At 40.5% G+C, this 22402-nt stretch overlaps 1 protein-coding gene across 7 annotated transcripts in view; it reads left to right on the forward strand.

Moving 5' to 3' along the window:
* Positions 1-22402, forward strand: part of RP1 (RP1 axonemal microtubule associated) — a 320592-nt gene that overhangs the window by 194772 nt on the left and 103418 nt on the right. For all 7 annotated transcript variants that reach the window (XM_050938879.1, XM_050938878.1, XM_050938875.1 and 4 more), the window contains 5 exons: positions 5823-6042; positions 7732-7886; positions 12444-12657; positions 14135-14325; positions 16788-16998. In XM_050938879.1, coding sequence (XP_050794836.1) covers positions 5823-6042; positions 7732-7886; positions 12444-12657; positions 14135-14325; positions 16788-16998 — 991 coding nt within the window. The remainder of the gene's footprint in view (positions 1-5822; positions 6043-7731; positions 7887-12443; positions 12658-14134; positions 14326-16787; positions 16999-22402) is intronic.

Here is a 22402-nt window from a genome sequence, read left to right on the forward strand (position 1 = left end):
CTATGAAATCAAAGAAGATATTTAAATTAGTTACTTAGAAAAAAGTCATTTAAAACAGATCTGTTATGAATATTAACAATTGTAAGTTCAGTTACATCCTCATTGTTTCTCTGTTTACCAATGTTTAGCTCCTGTCTCCTCTCCAGAAATATGTGGTCTAACCAGTTGGTGATTAAAAAGAGATAGTTAGCTCTTTACATTACAACAGCATTTTAATATTCCAACAAAATCACTGGGAGAGTTTAAAATGTAATCCCTTGGCAGTATTTTAGTTAACTTCCTCTCACCAATCCATGCTGAAGTCTTAGGGAAGTTCTCCTGGGGTTGGTTTCTTCTTGAATCTTCTCTGTTTTTCTTATCTATCTGTGGCAGCCTGCTTAGGACATGTCATGCTGGAGCGGGATAGCACAGGGTATGAGTGAGTGGGTGCTTTCTTCAGTATTTTGTACCCTTCTGCTTCCTATTTTCATGAAATTATAGGAAAACACTTCTCTTTCAGGCTTGTTTAGATTCAGTGTTGGTTGCTGTCGCCCATTCATTGGCTTCATGCCTTTGTGGTTGTCTAGGTGAAACTTTCAGGTCCTGAACATGCAATGTGCTTAATGAATATGCTACATTTTATAATTGCCTCTGTTCTTCCTGTGGCAGGAAGGCAACAGATAACTTTCAAAGTTAGTTTTAACTCTTCCTTTTTATTCAGTCCATTCTCTGAGATATTCACTCAATTTTGTTAGTTTGTCAGGAAATTAAATTCTGTCTTCAAAATCCAAAACTCCCTGTTCTTTATTTAATTTATTATTTTTCAGTTCCCCAGTCTTCTAAAATTAAATAGACTTTTACAAAATCTTTAGCTTAAGTTGTTGATTCTACATGACAGTTTTTGGAATGATGATTTTCTTGCCTTTCTGAGTTGGGGGAGGGTTTGCTTGCATACAGCCTGTAATTAATTCATTGCCATTAATATAAATATTCTATACTTAAGTGGCTTCTTATACTGGTAACTAGTTGTAACATCAAATGATTTTGCCATATTTGTACATAACCATGTTATTATTCCTATAACAATGATTTCAGGAAGTTATTATATGAAGGCTTGCATTTAGATACAAAATATTTGCAACTGTACATCTCAAAAGGTGTTTGCCATTTCAGTGTTTAAGAAATAAGCAATAGTTTTAAATTTCCACCTACACAAGTTTTTCCTGGAGTTTCAAAAACACAAGCAGAAATGTTCTCTTTGGAAAGGAGAGGGGTTGGCATGGCCACTATACAAGCTAGATTTAAGGCTCTGATAACACACCCTACATTCCTTTTTACAATTATGCTTCTATTTAAAACATGGAAAATTTACATGATTTGTCTTCTTGATGTTTGCTTGTTCTTGGGAAATAGAAGCAGAAACATTCTGGGATGTCTATCATTAATTTTGACATTCTATAACCTAACTAGTTAAACATATGTTTTGTTATATTTCTAAGCATCTTGGCTATAACATAGTGGCAGGTATATCTTAATGTTCAGTAAAGGCACAAACACGTTTGTTGAAGCTAGACAAATGCAGACTGGAAATGAGACATACATTTTTAACAGTGAAGGTAATTAGCCGTTGGAACAACTTACCAATGGATGTAGTAGATTCTCCATCACAGACAATTTTTAAATATGCTCTGTGTTAATTAATTCAGGGAAGTTCTACGCTCTGGGTTATGCAGTAGATCAGACTGAATGATAACAATCACTCCATCTGGCCATAGAATCTATGAAAGTGGAGCTGGGCACATAATGCAAAAATAGATAAATAATAATTAATCCATGTTTGCTCAAAAATATTATTTGTTTCAGCTATACAGGCATCCCTTTTGGGTTTACTTTTGTGAAATTTTGAGGTCTCATAGAAGACATGCTAAGCTCACATAGAATGGGTGTTGGTATATATTATAATGGTATATTTATCCCTTTCCCCTACTTCTACATGTTTCTTGTTTTCTTACATTGTGAGCTTTTCAGGGCATGAATGGTATTTTATTATGTATATGGAAAGTACCTTGCACTTTGCACATACTACTGTAATCCAAATAATTATCATATGAGAAGTAGCACTGCTAGACATCATGAGGATGGGATCCTTAAAACCAGTCTCCAGAGTGCTGGTATAGGTGGTATTAAATGAGCTAGATAAGGATGTGACCACAAACCTCTGCAAAGAGGACTATGCATGCATTCATGATTACTCTGTGTCAGCAATTGTGGGAATGGCAGAAAATTAAATACCATGTAGTTTGGAGAAAAGAGGACTGAGGGGGGCCATGATAACAGTTTTCAAGTACATAAAAGTTTGTTACAAGGAGGAGGGTGAAATATTGTTCTCGTTAACGTCTGTGGATTAAGACAAGAAGCAATTCACTTTGTATATTTTCTGTAAAAAGGATCACTTCTTAGCACATTAGAAGGACAGGGTTTCCAGAGCTCTGATACAGAGGAAATTATATGAATCCTACAATGATCTGACCACACTCTTTATACCTAGGATCACATATGCATGCACACATGCTTTATGTGAAAGTGACAACGAATTAAAATTAAGGTATGCATCCAGACAATAAATCTTAGAGTAGCCTAACTATTCTAGGTCTGGTTCCTCTGAAGAAGTCTTGTGTAGCCCAGAAAGGTAAAGGCTTAAAATATTACAAATTTACCTAATCGTCTTTTGTCTAGTACCTTTCTCTGTGAGACTCAAAGCCCCAGTGGCTTGTTCAAAGCAATCTCTTGATTATAAGAGTTATACTAATTCAATCATGGAACAGAAGCAATACCTGTTACTTAGCACATGACCAATCACAACGAACATAGCTCAAATTTCAAGCACCAAGTATAGAATACTTGGCTCCAACTGTGATTAACTGAGAGAGAAAAAATATGTGACAAAATTAATTAGCAAACTTTGAATCATGAATAAATATGAGGAAAGAGTATTCTGCATGCAAATACTCCATAAGATGAGGAGAGAGGCTGCATTGCTAAGAATTATTCGCTCAGCTGTACTTAGGACATTTTGCATTAATTTGATGCTTATAGGGATCAGAAGGTGAAGAAAGACAATTATTGGATCCAAGGTAGGAAATCCAATTCTGAGATAGAGAAGTGATCATGGTAAGTTGCTCAGGAAAGGGTTAGAATTGATGTAATAAAAACATGCATTATGATGATGGACCAAAAGACTGAAATAGAAAAGAGGATAATAATGACTGAATTAGAGGAAAAAATGTTACAAGGAGAGAAATATCTGCTGAATTCAATTGAGATTACCCAGTGCAGTTTAATTCAGTAGATCAGGAAAAAGTCTTGCTGCAGGTACATTCTGGTTGGAGGCATAGTCATAGAGTTCATTGAAATCATGATTATGGGAAATGAAGGAAAAACAATGATTTTAGAGCAGTCACACTTCACACAGTAGTGAAATAGTCTCTGAAACTGTCTTCATGTACATTACATCTAAAATGTATATTGTCTGCATGTTGCAAGGAATGCAATATACTGTATATCTTTTAAAATGCCATTAAAATTTCTTTGCAACTGTTTAGAAGTCTAGAGGTCTGGGTAGCAGAAGACAAGATAAGAGTACAATATACCACCTTAAGTAAAAAGAAAAATATCCAAGTGCTGTATTTTTGTAATTCTAAACCATAAAGTTTTGTCCAGTAAATACTCTTTGGTATATACAACTAAGTAGCTGTGTGATATAAATGGAGTCAAGTGGTCCATCTGTAAGAAGGAAAAACTGCAGGCAATAATTTAAAAAACAGGAAGTCTTGCTGTGAAAAAGCAGAACTTATGACTTCATTGCTTCTGAAGAAGGCCCAATTTGGACATGCAGAAGAACAGTATGTTCTCCCCTTGAGAATAAGAGAAAAACACACACTTTTTGAGAAGAATTAGACTGATTAGTACAACAAATATAGTCATGCCTCCTGATACCCTTTGCAACCTCCACAACCTTGAATGAAAAACTGTTGAAATAAAACTCTGTTTGTGCAATGGGGAAATTCTGTCTCCCCTTGCATGGACACAGAGATATTCTTAAACACAGTGGAATCGCACAAAGCTTGGGAAGGATATGGTGAACCCACAAAGGGGTGCAAACCCACTGCATACCTCAGAGTACAGCTCCACAAAGGATGCTCTTGTATCCCCATATAGCAGGGCTTGGGGCAAGTAGGTGCAGGCCAAGGAAAGAGAGGGGGAAGTCTGGTGGATTCTCCAGTGCATGACTACAACCTCAGGGCCACAGTATCAGCCACAGAGCAGCACTGCTACCAATACATGGAGAATGAGGAGGATTTCATGTCCCAGTCCCTATGAACTGCCTTCTGTCTTCTGGGATTTAGCTTGGAGGTAGAATTAACCCATTGTCCTTTTCTGATTTCTGTATTATTTTAGTAAGTTCCATCTTTTTACCTGACAATTTACTCTGAACATTCAAAACACTCCACCACATTTTAGCTACATGACTCTGTTGACGTTAATGAGAGGACAACTAACTGTCCTCTGCCCAAAATAATATAAAATGTTCCTTCATCTCTGCTGTCCCTAAATAACAGGTTAACTCACTCAGGCACCAGTCACAAATTTTATATTGTGGTTGGACTGTAAATATTAACTTATAAGATGAGAGAAGGTAGTTTTGATGGAATACAAGACCCTGGGCAACATTTTTTCTTAGTCCTGTCTTAAAATTAATTAACCTTTTAAAACTAGCTTCGTCTCTTGTTTCTCTTGAAGCCACTATTGTTTCCAGCAGTAGGCTGATGAAACAATCAGATGTGGGTGCTGCTTTGGCCTGATGGCTGTGAATGAAAGTTGCTCTCTCCATCCAATCTAACAAGTTTTACACCTTTGGGAGGCTGCAGATCACTAACCTCCTGGAACTACAGGTGGGGAGAATAGAGGTTGGTGGGTTCAGCAATTCCCTTCTCTTTTCCCTGCTCCACAGGCACTAAGGCAGTGAGAAAGTAGTTAGAAGGGATCTGACTGCAAATATTTAAACATTCAACCTCAGCCCCTCCACTGCCTCAAGCTGTGGATTGCACGGATAAACTGGAGCTCAGAGATCCATGGAGGTAGTGAGAGCAGTGGAAAGATCCCTTCTGGACTTGAAGTTAACCAGCAACAGTATCAAGAGATTCAACTTTCCCATTTCCGATCATCAGGACAATGTGGTTACATCATCGACAGTAGGGAAGGGCAACCCTATTGTGCAAAGCTAGATGTACAAGGTTAATGATTTTTTTTAAAAGAACAAAACGGCTCCTTTTTTCCAGTGAAGTGGATATGAAATCATTTGGATTACGAAATCTATCATTATACAAGTGAATATTTCATTAAAACTACTTGAGCAAGGCTTTATTATTACTTCTTGTTATTACTCATAATAGCTAACACTTAGGGCTTGATCCTATTGATTTAATAGTAGTTGAGGGCACTCAGTAGCCGGCATGATCAGACCATTACATAACAGCTTCCATCCAAGGCCCTCAGTGCACAGATGTTAATAAATTTAGCCTCACTGCTCCTTAGTGGGAAAAGAATCTGTTCCATTATCTGCAAAATGGGAATGAGAAGGCAGATTCAGATGGCATGCCCAAGGTCACACCAGAAGTCTATAGGAAAACCAGGAATAGATTCCCTCATCTCCTTTATCTTAACCACAAAATCATCCTTCCTGTCTGTTAACATTAACTTCATCTGTCCTATGCCATTTGGAAAAAATCTCTGTTCATGAAGCTGTCTTGATAGCCCACTTTTCTTCATTATATTTATTGCAGGTTGAAACTGGAGATGTGGGGGATGTGTACAAGATTCGGGTCAGCTGTGATGATTTGCCAGGCTTTGAGGGCTGGCATCTGAAGTCCTTTCACATGCAAGAGCTACATACTAAACAAGAAGTGAACTTTGACTGTAACTGCTGGCTCTCTGTTAACAGAGAAGACAGAGAGCTGGTGAAAGAATTCCCTGCAGTGAATGAGAACCAGAAACCTTTACCAGGTAAAAATAGCAAAAGAGACAGGAACAATGAGAACCAGCCTTTAAAAAAGAGCCAATTCAGCAAATACTACATTTAATCATTTTCTGTGCTCAGTATCTATGGTGGTTTTGCAGCAACTCCATTTGCGCATGCGCTGCGACAATACTGCACATTTTAAAATCTCTCCTAGTTACATGACAAATTGGGCTTAACATTTGCTAAATCTTGTGCATAACTCTCTGTGTGCAACACTGGAGAAATCTAATTATGCTAGTAAAAGATAAGACATAATTCAAAGCTATGGAAGTCAATTTTGGTAGACTTAGTGTTGAATTCTTTAGCTTATCATAGCTTGAGTTACTGAAGTGAATATCAGAAATAATCATTACTGTACAATAATTGATTTTATGTACTATAAAGTTGTGCTGTAATTTCAAGGGCATTTTTGTAATGTGGGAAGGTCCCACTTTTTTCAGAGGGCCTTCCAAAATTGTAGCCATACAATTAAAGAATATAGAGCTTCACATGTCTGCATTACACATGCAAGTCAATTGGTTAGGGGCCTAACTGTCATGGTTTCTCTAAACCGAGGTTAAGTCTACACTAGCATTTTTGTCGGTAAAACTTATGTTGGGCAGAGGTGTGAAAAAAACACCTCCTTGACTGAAATAAGTTTCACAAACAAAAGTGCCGCTGTGGACAGCAGTATGGACAAAGAGTGTCTACTGTTGACATAGCTACCACTGCTCATTGGGGAGTGGTTTAATTATGACGACAGGAGATCCCTCTCCCATCGGCATAGAGTGGCTACATGGGAGACGGTACAACCATGCTGCTCCAGTGGTACAGCTGTGCCACCTTAAGATCTGTAGTGTAGACATAGCCTAAATGTTCTAACATGGTTAAAACAGTTTGCTCCTATCTGAGCATCTGAAAACTAAATATGGATCTTACAGGAAAACTACATTGATTAATTATGACCTCTTATGTAGCTAAATATTAGCCAAATAATAATGTATATTTAAAATTATATATATATATATATTTGGAGTTCATGTTACTATGTCACTATCTCCATAAAGGGTAAATTGGGCTGCAGCCTTATTGATACTTCCCAGAAGAAGGCCTCTCTGACAGTGTAGCCTGGACCAGCAAAATGCAGTCATATGACTGCAATATAAAGACAGAAGACTTTAAAAGGCATCGTGTACCTTACAGTGTTAAATGTGTTCATTAGCTTGTCACATAATACATACACTGTCATGAATTCAGATGCTACGTTACGTCCTTCCCCTCTGTTCTAATTTGCATCAAGTCAATAGAGTGCCTTCCTCTCTGATGGTTACATTATTATCTTGGAGACATTTATTTTTCTGACGGGCAAGAATTGACTTCTTCTGAGTTGCTCCAGAGTCCCACACAATAAAACAGAATGAATTTTTCCAAGTGTACTAGCACAAGAGCCACATAGGGACAATCAAGCTCCTACTGTTGTCAATGAAAAGACTCCCACTGACTTTGGTGGGAGTTGGATCAGGTTCATACAGAAGAACTACTCCCTTTCTGTTCTAATCTCCATGTAACATGTTCTTTTTGTTATTATTTCTCTGATTTTATTAGAATATCTTTAAATTATATAGCAGTTTTCCTTGAAGCTTACCCTTTCAATTCAATCTGTTTTGTTCAAACAATCTTCTTTCTTTGTATAGTCCACAAGTATATTGTCTCTATACACACTGGTGACCACTGGGGATCAGAAACCTTTGCAAATGTTTATATCACTCTGTATGGCGAAAGAGGGGACACAGGTGTGAGGAAACTGCAGGAATCCTTGGTGAAAGGGGGAAAATTTCAAAGGAACAAGGTAAAAAGACACAAATGTTAAGTTTTCTTACAAACTCAAATAACAGTTCTGTTTTCTGAATGTCTACCACTAGCTCCTGCTTGTAAGAGCAAATTTCTCCTTATAGATCTTTGTAGCAGTATTCTGTTCCAGCTTTATGCCTAGATTTTCCATAGGTGATAATCAGGGTTCTACATTTGCATGTGTAAAGCAGCTTATCTGAGTCATAACTCTTGTGATCATGCCTCTCAACTTTTTCTGTCCCAAATGTGGGATGCAGTGTGGGACAAAGAACCAAAATTAGTGTCATAAAAATGATTCATGCTGGAAACTTATATTGCTGTGAGATTCATTCCTTTAATCTAAATAGCCGTTTTGATGATCGTATCTTAAATATTATTTCTGTTGATAATTTTTAACAACAAAAGTGAGGGGGCACCACATTTTTTTGCAACGTAGGTAGCTTTTGGGACTAAAACAAGTGACATTCCCCTAAAGAAGAGAGATTTAATGTATAACCTCAGCTGAGAAATTTTACTTAAAGAAGAGAATGCACTGACAGAGTTTAAAAATAAGAGAATCCTTTTTCATACTTACTCATCACCAAGCTGTAGTATTCTTAAGAAAGCAGAGAGTCTTAGATTTCTGTAAAATTATTTCATTTAACAATCATATCAACAACATAAAGGATGAAACTAGATTCAACGTCTAACTTAAAGAACCTCTAACCCAGGGATCGGCAACCTTTGGCACATTTACCTGTCGCATCCACAGTTTCATCCCCTGGCACGTAAAGAATGCCCTAAACCAGGGAAAGAGCAGCTCAGCATCTGTGCAGATGTTCCTTTCTGTCACCCAACCCCAGGAGTGACTCTAACTACTGACGTATCCCTGTTAGGATAATAGAGCCACCTACACACCCTCAGAGTTCAGGGCAAATGGACAGCCCATGAAGCTAGCCTCTACATCAACCTGTTGGGGCTCAGGATAGTCAGGAACAATTGCCTCCATTTCGTGCCCCTCATCAGGAGCAAGGCAATCAAGGTAAGGTTGGACAACATGTCCTGCATGTTCTACATTAAGAAGCAGGGAGGAGCAAGATCCCTCTCCTTGGGTACTGAAACCACAAAGCTCAGAAACTGGTGTGTAGCCCACCACATCCAAATTTCAGTGGTCTAACTCCCAGGCATACAGAACACCACAGCCAGAGATTTCTCCCACTACTACAAATGGGACCTGGACACCCAGGTTCTTCAAAGCATGTTCCAGAGATGGGGACTGTCAGAGATCAATCTTTTATGCCACTTCAGAGAAAAGAAAGTGCCTTTTATTCTGTTCAAGAGGAGGATCTATGTCACCACTCCCTGGGGACATCTTCCTTCTATCATGAAAAAAGACTCTGTTCCATCCTTCCCCCAGCCCACCGACTAATTCTAAGGAGGCTGAATGAGATCAGGCAGGACAAGGCCAGAGTACTTCTCATAGCACATACATGGCCAAGACTGTTTCAACTCAGTGTCCAACCATCAATCAAATTCCCGACCATATCTCAGGGTGTGGCTCCTTCATGGCTCTATATATGTGCAGCAGATGTTATAAACAGTAGCAAAACATCAACCCGCACTAACTACGTACCAACATGGAAGCGATTTGTCCATTGATTTGGTTGTTGCTACCTCTAGCTTGAGTTGGTTCCCTTTTCTCTCATCCTAGATTATCTGCTGGGTCTAAAGACATCTGAGCTATCCATCAGATCAGTCAAGGTATACAGTATCAGCCTTTCATCCCCCAGTCAAGGGATTCTTCATTTTTATTCACCTGGTATCATCCAGATATATTAAGTGTCTGGGTAATCTCTTCCCCCTCATTAGACCCTGACCCCGTCTTGGGACCTTAACCTGGTTCTCAACCACCTCATGAAAGCTCCATTCAAACCAACGGTGATCTGCTCCCTACTACATTTGTCAATGAACACAGCCTTCTTAGTTGCCATCATGTCAGCCCCTAGGGTCAGGGCGATTGGAGCCTTGATGGCAGATTCCTCCCACCCCTCTTTACAATGTTCTTTATGGCAAGGTCATTAAAGTTCCACATCCTAAGTTTCTACCAAAGGATTTTCATCCTAACTATTCTATCCATCTACCAGTATTTTTCCCAAAACCTCAGCGTTCTCAGCAGGAATCCTATTTCCACATCTTGGACATTAGAAGGTACTTCGCCTTCCACCTGGGTAGGAATAAGCAGTTTAGGAGATCACCTAGACTCTTCTTCTCCTTTGCAGATAGATATAAGGGGTAATCCCATCTCTGCTCAGAGACTTTTGAAATGACCGTTGGGTTGTATCTCTGCCTGTTATGCCTCTGTCGGTGCTCAGCTCTCACCCCTCAGGGGATGAGAGCACATTCAGCCAGATCATAGGCACCATCTACTGCATTTTTTGAAGAATGTTCCAATATCTGAGATATGTAGAGTCACTACTTGGATTTCAATCCATCCATTAAACCCTGCTTCATACCATCAGATCTGACGCAGCTTCTGTTCTGGACCCTCTTCCGAAGCTCCCTCCTCCTCCTCAGGATACTGCTCAGAAGTCAAGTGAAGTGGGGACACTATTCGAAGAAGAAGGAAGAGTTACTCACCCCATTCAGTAACTATAATTCTTCGAGTTGTGTGTCCCCATAGGTGCTCTAGTACCTGTCCTTCACCTCTGGTTTGGTTGTTCCCTAGGAGACGCCTAGGTAGAGAAGGAACTGAGGGTGGTTTGCCCACGCACCCATATATAGCCTTGGTGTCTGCCATGAGGAGGCACAGGGTGCATGCCTGGGCCAAACTGACGCTGCTAGCCAGGAGCAGATTAGGGTTTTGTGAGGGGCCTCTAGATCAGAGCAAGTGGGGGCCCCTTCCCACCCCTTCTGCCTGCAGTTATGCCCTCCCCCAGCATGGAGTCGAGACTCAGGTCGCCTGCCCTCTGCCCACCCCCGCCCCCAGTGCGGGTCGGAGTGTGGGAGCACCCATTTTCTGGGAACCCCCCCAATTAGCTGGGACCCCTGGTCATGTGCCCCGTTGGCCTAGTGGCTAATCCACTACTGCCACTAGCTAGAAATCTCCTATCCAGGGTTTAAGAGGCACATGCACACCTGAAGTGGTGCACCGATAGGGACACACATCTTGAAGAATTACAGTTACTGCACAGGGTGAGTAACTCATCCTTCATGCACAGATTTTTCCCTGTATTGCCTTAATTAAGAACCAGTTTCTTAATTGTACTTGCAATCTGGCTGCCAAGTCTGGAATTCTAGTAAATGTATGTTTTATCACCTGAAAGCATTTTTAATATTAGTGAAAGATAAATGGCTTTTGTGTTACTTTTATACAAAAATGGCTATGACGTTCTATAGCACTTTGGTAACCACAGAGTTGTTGTTCACAGAGCTGTTTGCTAATATATGCATTCTACGTGCCTTGTAGTTTTATCTATTAGGATCCCATAGTGCATAAATCTATTTTTTTAATTTTTATATGAAGCATTTTGTTATTGTTAAAACTCCAATTGTTTTCAACTTGATTCAGTACTGAGGGGCTGCAAACATTTCCAGCTAATCAAAACATATTGACCATTGTTAGCGACACTGGGGCCCACTGGGCCCTCATATGGGTAGTGTACAAAGAAGATAAGATTGTTATAAAATGAGAAGAATGCATTGCACCATGCTGTCCTTGAATCATATAGATTTAATGCTGCATTAAATTTCCCCTTTCGACTCCTCTCTCCCCATTGTCCTCTTTTCCTTCTCTTTCCCTTTGCTCTTTCCTTTCCTTTCCTTCTTTCCTTTCCCTTCCTTCCCCATTACTCTATCCATTCTGTTCCTCTTCTGTCTTTGTCTTTCCCAGCCTTCTCTTTCATCTCTGCCTGTATCTCTTTCTCTCTCCTACCCTCTCCTATCTGCTCCTTTTCAGACTTCTTTTCCCTCCTTTCTTCTCATGTTGTACAGAAAACAAAAGACAGGCGTCTCTGCTTTCTAAGAGAGAATTCAGGATTATAGAAAACATTGTCTCCCAATGAATAAGTTTTTTCCAGAATGTTAACTTCCCTCTGGAACCCTGCTAATGCATATTTGCATAATAGATCCTGGAAGCCAGAAACTCACAATGAGTATATCAGAACCAAGGTCTTCTAGGGATTTTTTAGTGAGAAGCACATTGTAGCATAATTTGAAATGACTGATGAAATGTCCCATTTGAGCCAAAGATCAAATGGAGCCCGCAGTCATTACTAATGTTGGGCCTGAACCACAATGTTTGGAATCTAATCAAGAACAGAACTATGCTGTTCAGAGAGGGGATTTCCTTTTTAACTTTGATAGATATAAGCCAGTCATGAAGTTCAGATCCTGATCCTGATCTAGAACCAGGTCCAAGTTTCCTCTGAAGTTCAAGCATATTCAGATCCAAGCTTTTGGTTTAAGTTCATCTATAGTTATTGCATTTTACATTTATGCTTTGTGTGTGTGTGTTTATATATTTAAATAACAAGTATTCAATTTTTGCTGCTTTTCAAAGTATTTCTCCTTTTGGCAGGTGGATTCATTTTTAATAGAGGCAGTTTCTCTGAGCCATTTGCAAAAGGTAGTTTTAGGACATGATGGAGAAGGATATGGGGCTGGAATGTACCTCAAGATGATAACAATCAAGGAATCAGAGGACTCAGATAAAGAGTGGATCTTTCCATGTTGGAACTGGCTTGATACTCATCTGGGAATATGTGAGACTGTTTGTGAGATTATAACAATAGGTAGGTCCTTCTGCAACAAGACTGAAGTAAATGAGAGTTCCACCTGCTTACATCAAGATCTTTACAATTTCTATAATTTCTTTATTTGGCTATAAACATCATACAAATTTTCAGCATGATTTTACTAAAATAGCAAACACACTGGTAAGGTCAGAGATAATGTAATCTAATGCTGCATAGTGCACTCTGCATAAAGCAATAGCCCTCTGAATTAAATTTAGCACTTTAAAATTAATGATTTAATGGGGGATTAGAATCTGAGAAGCAGGCCTCATGGGGATAAGTGGCTTAAAGTAGAGTTGTAATACACTAGTTTTCAGCCTGTTGGGAGCCAATGTGAAGTATAGGGAAAAGTTAGTTTAGTGTCTCAGCTTAGACCTTATCTGTGGGCATTAGTCCACTCCCACAGAGCTACTGCACTGTTCAGTAGAGCTGTTGCTCTGTTTGGCTGAAGCCCATCGTTGCGGCAGGATTACAAGTCAAAACCTAGGTGCATGTGGCAGAAAGGCATTGGGAGGTGCTCACAGCATGATCTCCGGACAGCCTCTCACTTCCAAACAAGAAGTAAAATTCATCAATTGCATTTAAAAATAAGAGAAAAGAAGATTGCTATAATCAGGTGTTGTATCCTATAAAAATAATGCCAAGAAGATAGATACACCAATGGAAATGAACCTGCCAAGTTAGATCTCTAAGGGGAAACAAAAATAGAAAAGCGAGAAGCAATGTGTCTGTATCACATACACTTAGAACCCACCATGTAGTTTTCTAGACTCATTAAAGGTAGATTTCTCTGTGTTGTGTTATTTATCATATCACAACATAGGATCATTTAAACATACATAGCATGTTTACATAGGATCGTTTAAACACATTCCAAAATTAAAGGTCCAAATGTATCAGACCTGCAATTATTCAGAGGATTTTTAGCATTGCTGTATGAGGATCTGGCTAATGTGGGTTTAGAGCACATTTTTTATAGGTTCATCTCTCAGAATCATACAACATATTCTTATTTAAGGTCTGATTGCAAGTGGGGATTTCATTGAGGTTATTTTCTATATACCAGGTGTTGTTATGCTTCAGACTACCATTGTTTCTAAATGAGATAAGTGATATAAGTGAGATAGTGAGTAGGTGACATTGATTACTTCTGTCAAAACAATTAATTAGGGTTATGAAGGAGGCTGCATATTCTTTAATAATTAGTTCCAAAAAGGACAGTAAAAACAACTTGACACCCGGAAAAAATTCTGTAAATCTAAAGTTTGAAACACAAAAGAACATTAAGGTTAAATTCTTGATGAAAAAATGCAATAAAAGTATTGATGTGTTATTCTTAGTGAACTGTTGCCATAGATACAATGTAACCTGCAAATACAGCTGTGTTTGTGTACTGTAAAGCCTGTGGCCTAATATATTATGCCTTTCTCTCATGCTGTCTTCTTTCCTCTTTCTGTTTGATCATTTTTTAAAGGTAAAAGATTGATTTCTAGTCCTAAACTGCCTCAAATCAACATGCAGTCCTCAGGTCTGTGGATAATGGACATCATTGGATCTGACGTCAACACTGAAATGGATCCAATACACCTTTCTTTCATCTTTTATGGAGACCTGAATCACAAAGAGTTGGCACTTCAAATTACAGGAAAAGCAACTCAAATCAAAGTAGTTCAATCTTTCTCTATTACCAGAAAACTTCTAAGAATCATGTACTCAATAATCCTTTTAATTCCTGTAGAAATAGTTTATTTGGGCCAAATTTTCAAAATGATTTCTAAACCAGTCTGTGCAAATTAGCACAAACAGTCATTTTTTGTCTACAAATAACAGGATTTGCACATGCGCAAAGGCATTTTCATTAACAAATCCTGCCTGATTTTCATGCATTGAGTCTTTTCATGAGAAAATTCTGTGATTTGCTAGTGCATATGGTTGTGCATGTCAGACTGCAGGCACAGATATACAGGCCAGTTTGAGGCCCTTTTGAAAATGTGGTATTTCATAATTTAATCCACAAATATGGTGTATAAAGTCAGAGATACCAAGTTACTTTTCTGGAGTCAGAATATGTTAGGGTAAAAGGTCCTTGTCCCTTTTCCTCCCGAAATCTCATCATCTAATTCTTCCTCCCTTCCACTATGTTTCTCCTTCCTAACCGCCTTCTCTCTTCATCCTATGTTCAGACCCTTTCCATTCCCTTGCCTCCTTTGCTTTCTGTCCCTATCTCTCTTGCCCCTCCTTTCTTTTTCCTTTGCTCAACTCCTTGTTCCTCCATCAAGGTCCTCCTCCCTCATGCCACTCTTTCTTCCTTTCCCCCCTCTCTTTCTGTCTCCTTTCCCCAGGGGTGAAAGTAACTTAAAGGACTTACCGGTACGCCAGAGTCCTGAGCGGGAGCCTGGCTTCAACCGGAAGAGGCGTGGCCTTTCAAGATTTAAAGGCTCTGGGGCTCCGGCTGTGGCTGGGAGCCCCAGGGCCTTTAAATCACCCCAGCACTACCAGCTGCAGAGGGGCTGGGAGCCCCAGGGCTCAGGGGCAAATTAAAGGGTCCGGGGCTCCGGCCACTGTGGAGCTCTGGGCCCTTTAAATCACTGTGGGAGCCCGCTGTCGGAGTTCCAGTGGCACTTTAAAGGGCCCAGGGCTCCCTTTAAATCCCCACCGGAGCCCAGCTGCCAGAGCTCTGGTGGTGCTTTAAAGGGCCCGGGGCTCCCCGCAGTGGCAGGAGCACTGGGCCATTTAAATCCCCACGGTGGAAGCCGGTCCAGTCCGGCATGGCACACTGGCTTTCGTCGGTACGCCGTACCAGCTTACTTTCACCTCTGCCTTTCCCTTTCCTTCCCTACTAATTAAAACATCAACAAACCTTTTGAGACTCACATTCAGTCAGTAGGGAGCTTCTCATAACCCCACATCCTCACTTCCTTTTGGGAATTATACTGTCTTCTCCGATAGGAGGGCTATTTCTGTTCCTATAGTACTTATTGACTTATTAAGCAATAGTTCTCAAACTGTGATCTGTGGAACACTTACTGGTGATTAATAGAAAGCAGGCACATCATACTTCACGCGCTGCTGCTCCTCCTTGCTCCCAGCTGCTTCTATAAGCATCAGAAGAGCCTGGATATGAGCTAGAAACAAGGGGGAGCAAGTCTGGCTGTCTCCACTAATGGCCCTTTGCTACATAAAAGGGCTGTGAAAGTGGAGATGCCCACCGGGGTGAAGAGAACGAAGTGGCCAGGCAGCATGTTCAAGGCACCAGATTGCTGGGCAGCGAGTGTAAAGAAGGGAAGGAGAGGATCCAAGGAGGAAGTGGGAAAAGAGATAGGAAGTAGAGATGAATCCTAGAATAAAAAGAGACAATGTGCTTACCTTGTTGTTCCCTTAAAAGGACAAGAGATGTATTGCCTTGAAATATAGTTACAAATTACATAAGCACTTTCCTAGGGTTACTTATACATGCAGTGGCATGGCCACAGGGATGTTGTGCAATCACTAATGGGAGCTGAGGGGATCTGTTCCATCATGAATCCAAGGGGAAGGGCTCCAGAGGACAATCTGTCTACTAAAATGTGGTTCTCGCTATGGAAGAAGTCTGAGAAACCTTTAAAGAAGGGAATTAATGTGTTTCCCTAACTATGTAGCCCACTCAAAATTAAATTAATTAACTTTAAAATTCACACTTAACTACAACAGTTGTTTTTACTGTATGTTATAGGAAACACATTTTTTCCTCATGTGATCCATGGTCTGGTAACTAAAATTTAAAGAACAATTGAGCTGTTCGTTGAGATGAGCCATTTGGACACTTTCTAATCAATAACGTTTGCAAACAGTCCACTACATCATTGTAAATTATAGTGTCTAATTTTGTTCAGTATGCAATTTTCCCCAGTGACTCTTATGAGAAAAGTCACCAATTCTCTGGTATTCAAACCACTAGCGAGCCATTCAGCTCATGCAGTTAGCAAATCAATTTTGTATTGTGTAAAAAAAAAAAAAGTAACAATTCTAAAACTGCCGCAACCTTTTAATCTCTGAGACTTGTTAAATTATTATATGTAACTGACAAGCATATTAGATCTGGCACTGCAATAGTGAGACTGCATTTGACTTCTCTTTTTCTCACATAGGATGAACTGGCAGACATTGGCTCAATCTACAAGATTCAGATAACTGGCCCACACACCAAGTTAAATCAGTCTTGGCACTTAGACTTACTGCATATGAAGCACACAGGCACAAACCAGGAGATGTGGTTAGCTTTCAACTGCTCGTTCAAACGTAATGAAGAGAAATGTGTGGAGCTGCCAGCTCTTTACATGGACCAGGAACCTTTACCTGGTAATTTAAACCCTTGTTCCTCACTGAGGGTTAGGTTCTGTCCTTGGATGCACGTGTGCTTCTAATGTTGATTTCAATACATGCTATGTGCAAGTTTCCAAGACAAGAATTTTGTCCTAAGATTGTAATGTGATAAATGTACATCAAAAGCAAGAGCAGGCAACACTTCTTTCATCTAGAAAGGAAGTCAGTCCAATGAAGTTAAGCTGATCGCCATATTTGGGGTTGGGAAGGAATTTTCCTCCAGGGCAAATTGGCAGAGGCCCTGGGGGTTTTACACCCTCCTCTGCAGCGTGGGGCACAGGTCACTTGCTGGAAGGTTCTCTGCACCTTGAAGTCTTTAAACCATGATTTGAGGACTTCAGTGGCTCAGACACAGGTTTGATACAGGAGTGGGTGGATGAGATTCTGTGGCCTGCATTGTGCTGGAGGTCAGACTAGATGATCATAATGGTCCCTTCTGACCTTAAAGTCTACGATTCTATGATTCTAAGTCAGTCTTGGGGCAACCTATGGAACAGCTGACACCATATCTTGTTAAACATATCTTGTTGATATAAGATTTTAGTCTCTTTCATATTATAGCAAGCAGACAATAGCATGTGGCATTTAACCAAAAATAGATTTATTGATCCTGCAGAGTAAAATAGGTCATAACAAATTAACTGAATAAATGTATGATGTATTATGTAGTGTATGATATTAACCTATTCTTTCTATAAATAAGGAATTGATTACCTAGAAATGTTTACTTTTTTAGGAATGTCAGATATGCAAAGACCCAATACAAGCCAGTGAAAAGGTTTTAAAAACCTGTCATGGTCAGTTAGCATAGAGCTATCCACCAATTTCAGTTGCCTTAGTTAGTGTTTTATAGATATTCATGAGGAATTTACAATACAGAAAATATTACTAGAGCAAAACACCCTGATATTAATTTGTACAAATTCAGTTTTTCTGCACATTTTTCAAGTACACCTCTACCCTGATAGAATGCGACCCGATATAACAAAAATTTGGATATAACGCGGTAAAGCAGTGGGGAGCCCCGGGCCCTTTAAAGCGCCATCTGAGCCCTGCTGCTTTACCGATTTATATCTGAATTCATGTGGAGCCCCGGGCCCTTTAAATCCCTGCTGGAGCTCCGGCAGTGTGGCTCAGGCAGGGATTTAAAGGGGCCAGGGCTCCCCACAGCGGCTGGAGTCTCTGGCCCTTTAAATCCCCGCCCGAGCCCTGCTGCCGGAGCTCCTGTGGTGATTTAAAGGGCCTGGGGCTCCCGGCAGCAGCTGGAGCACTGGGCCCTTTAAATCACTGCTGGGGAAGCCGGTCCACTCTGGCACTGCCTACCAGCTCTTGCTGGTACGCCGTACCAGACCGAATCCAAAATAACTCGGTCTCACCTATAAGGTGGTGAGATTTTTTGGCTCCCGAGGACTGCATTATATCAGTGTAGAGGTGTAGTAACACAAGCAAGTTATTTAAATGTGTGGTGTCACAAACATGACAAGATAATGATTACATCAGAAAATATGGGTAAAAGCAGCCTGTTGCATATTGATAGCTTTCATCCATGGCCATTTAAGAAAAAGCTTCCCATTTATCCAATTCATTAGAATAAAGAGAAGTGATCAGGATAGTACAGATCATGTACTGAAACTATTAGCAACAGGAAAGAGGTTTATTGACCGACGCTACAGTAGAGAGGATGTTGTATTGGCTAAACAGAAGTTGCTGGAAAAAAATGAGAAGTCTCTCTGCACCCAGAAAGAGACAGTAAAATACTCCACATGAAAATTTTAAATCCTAAGCAGTTTTTCTTAACCATTTTATCCCAAACGGAACTTGAACAAACTCAGCAAAACACATTCAAACAAACCCTTTTAATCACTGATTGCATGTTGGTATGCAGAATATTGCATGATTTGGAGTCCCAACCTGTATCCATTCACCCAAAAACATTGTTCTTCCTAGATTTGTGATCATCCAGGTTCAAAGTAACAGAAGAAGGTGATACATACACACACTACAATCATCAGCATGAATCCTGGGGAAATGACCTCATTCTCTTAGAACAAAACACAGGCGCCTACCCTGAGTAAAAGGATTCCTTTAACCTCCCAGTGGTATTAGGGTTGACTTACTGATTTAAGACCAGCCACAAAAGGGCAATGCTAAAAAAAAAACAAAATTCAAACACTTATCAAAATTCTTGTGAATACACAAAACACAAAAACAAATTCCCAACTGTGCTAATTTATGACCCCAAGAATGTCTATAGCAGAAATGATGTCTATGGCGCGTTTATTTTCATCCACTTCTGACTTTTCACTTCCTCATCTTCTGAGACAAAATAGAGCTGTGTGAAAATTCAGATTTTTACTTTGTGAATTTTTCCCAAGCAAAACAGATTTTTGAGTAATTTCCTAAAAATCAGTTACTGCTCTGAATAACACCTCTGTATTAGGAAATTCATATAAGGCCCAGACCTTGTTTAGGCAGTGTGATTATAGGCCTCATGAGTCCCCAACCCAAAGAAAATGTAGTCCTCAATCCTGCATAACCTTCTGCATGTGAATAATTTTATGCATGTGAATAAGCCCATTGGGCTTATGTGTATCTTCGAAATCAGAGCCAATACTGTTCATATTCCCTCTGTGTGTGTGTGTGTGTGTGTGTGTGTGTGTGTGTGTGTGTGTGTGTGTGTGTGTGTGCGCGCGCACGTGCACGCTATACATGTGATTTTCTATATGGGAAAGTGTTGTTATTGGGGCAGTGTTTTATATTTCAGGGTCACAGTACTAAATCAATCTAAATTTTCTAACAAACAGGCAGCTTTTCTTTGCATATCAGTTTGCTTACTGGTGACAAAGATATTCTAGAGTTTTATTTGAGTGCAGTCATTCATGGCCTGAAAGAGACAGCAGGACATGGAGATGACTTTACTAAATCCCTTCGTAACACAAGTCCAAATAAAATAAAACACTTGAAAAATAAATGTCATTGTTTCCCAACCTCTTAGCCCCCGCAGAGAAGATAAATAGAAAGATCCCTTCAGATAGCAAAGTTAAAGATAAAATGTAAACCTCAAAATACAAAACCACTTTTACTGTCAGCACCAAATGCCTGGTTATAATAAAGGCCATAGCAATATCACCACATCCATTATCAACTCTGATTTTCATGGGAATTTTCCAGGAAAAAAGTATCCTCATCCTTTTTATCTTTACTCAGAGGCAGTCTTTCAGTAATATCCTGTCCCAGACCTATCTCCCCCCATAGACACAGTTAAACCCTCCCTTGCAAAAGAGCAGAGAGACTTACACTTTGTGTTCATGTTTCCTATGTCACCCCTGTCATAACTTTATTCCCAGATCTGGACCTTAGCGTCCAAAATATGGGGGTTAGCATGAAAACCTCCAAGCTTAGCCACCAGCCTGGACCTGGTACCTGCTGCCACCACCCAAAAAATTAGAGTGTTTTGGGGCACTCTGGTCCCTCTGAAAAACCTTCCCTGGGGACCCCAAGACCCAAATCCCTTGAGTCTCACAACAAAGGGAAATAATCCTTTTTCCCTTCCCCCCTCCAGGTGCTCCTGGAGAGATACACAGACACAAGCTCTGTGAAACTACACAGAGAGACTCCCCCTCTCTGTTCCCAATCCTGAAAACAAAAAGTACTTTCCTATTCCCCCAGAGGGAATGCAAAATTAGGCTAGCAATCCAACACACAGATCTCCCCTTGATTTCTTCCTCCCACCAATTCCCTGGTGAGTACAGACTTAATTTCCCTGAAGTAAAGAAAAACTCCAACAGGTCTTAAAAGAAAGCTTTATATAAAAAGAAAGAAAAATACATCCAAATGTCTCTCTGTATTAAGATGATACAATACAGGGTCAATTGCTTAAAAGAATATTGAATAAACAGCCTTATTCAAAAAGAATACAAATCAAAGCACTCCAGCACTTATATTCATGCAAATACCAAAGAAAAGAAACCATAGAACTTACTATCTGATCTCTTTGTCCTTACACTTAGAAACAGAAGACTAGAAAGTAGAAAGTACTTCTCCAAAGCTCAGAGGAAGCAGGCAGACTCACAAAAGACTTAGACACTCAATTCCCTCCACCCAAAGTTGAAAAAATCCGGTTTCCTGATTGGTCCTCTGGTCAGGTGCTTCAGGTGAAAGAGACATTAACCCTTAGCTATCTGTTTATGACACGCCCCCCAAATTGCAGACAGTGGGGAAGCTCACTGGTGGCGATTTTCTTCTAGAACTTTAAAATAAACAGATTACTACAACACATGCACCTTTACATATACTACTAAGTATATAACTAACAGACTTCTACATTTTAAGAACACCTAGTTTACAGCTCCCAGGCGCTCTTGGACCGTGAATGGCCCTTCCCATGATGCTTCCATCTTATGGGCCTGTTGTGCCTTCAAGACCATAACCTGGTCTCCTACCTTGAAGGACCGATCTCTGGCATGTCTGTGATACCAGGCCTTTTGCTATTGTTGAGCATCCTTTAGGTTCTCTTTAGCAAGGGCTAAAGAGTGTCGGAGGGTGCTTTGTAGGTTGCTTACAAAGTCCAGAATGTTAGTTCCTGGAGAAGGCGTAAACCCCTCCCATTGCTGCTTCACCAACTGTAATGGCCCCTTAACCTCGTGACCATACACAAGTTCAAATGGTGAAAACCCTAAACTGGGATGTGGTACAGCCCTGTAGGCAAACAGCAACTGCTGCAACACTAGGTCCCAATTATTGGAGAATTCGTTGATGAATTTTCGTATCATGGCCCCCAAAGTTTCATTGAACCTTTCCACCAGGCCATTGGTTTGATGGTGGTACGGGGTGGCAACCAAGTGAATTACCCCATGAGTTTCCCACAGTTTTTCCATGGTCCCTGCCAGGAAATTAGACCCTGAATCTGTAAGGATGTCAGAGGGCCAACCTACCCTGGCAAAGATGTCTGTTAGGGCCAGGCACACAGTGTTAGCCCTGGTGTTGCCTAGAGCGACTGCTTCTGGCCATCGGGTAGCAAAGTCCACTAAAGTCAGTACGTACTGCTTTCCTCTGGGTGTCTTTTTTGGGAAAGGGCCCAGAATATCCACAGCTACTCGCTGAAATGGGACCTCAATTATGGGGAGTGGCTGGAGAGGGGCCTTGACCTGGTCTTGAGGCTTTCCCACTCTTTGGCATACCTCACAAGACCGGACATACTTGGCAACGTCCTTGCCCATCCCCTCCCAGTGGAAGGACTTCCCCAACCGGTCCTTGGTTCTGTTCACCCCAGCATGGCCACTGGGATGATCATGGGCTAAGCTTAAGAGCTTCCCCCGGTACTTAGTTGGAACCACCAACTGTTTTTGCGGCTGCCATTCTTTCCGGTGTCCACCAGAAA

The sequence above is a fragment of the Gopherus flavomarginatus genome, chromosome 2, assembly GCF_025201925.1.
Source record: "Gopherus flavomarginatus isolate rGopFla2 chromosome 2, rGopFla2.mat.asm, whole genome shotgun sequence".
Classification (NCBI taxonomy): Eukaryota; Metazoa; Chordata; order Testudines; family Testudinidae; genus Gopherus; species Gopherus flavomarginatus.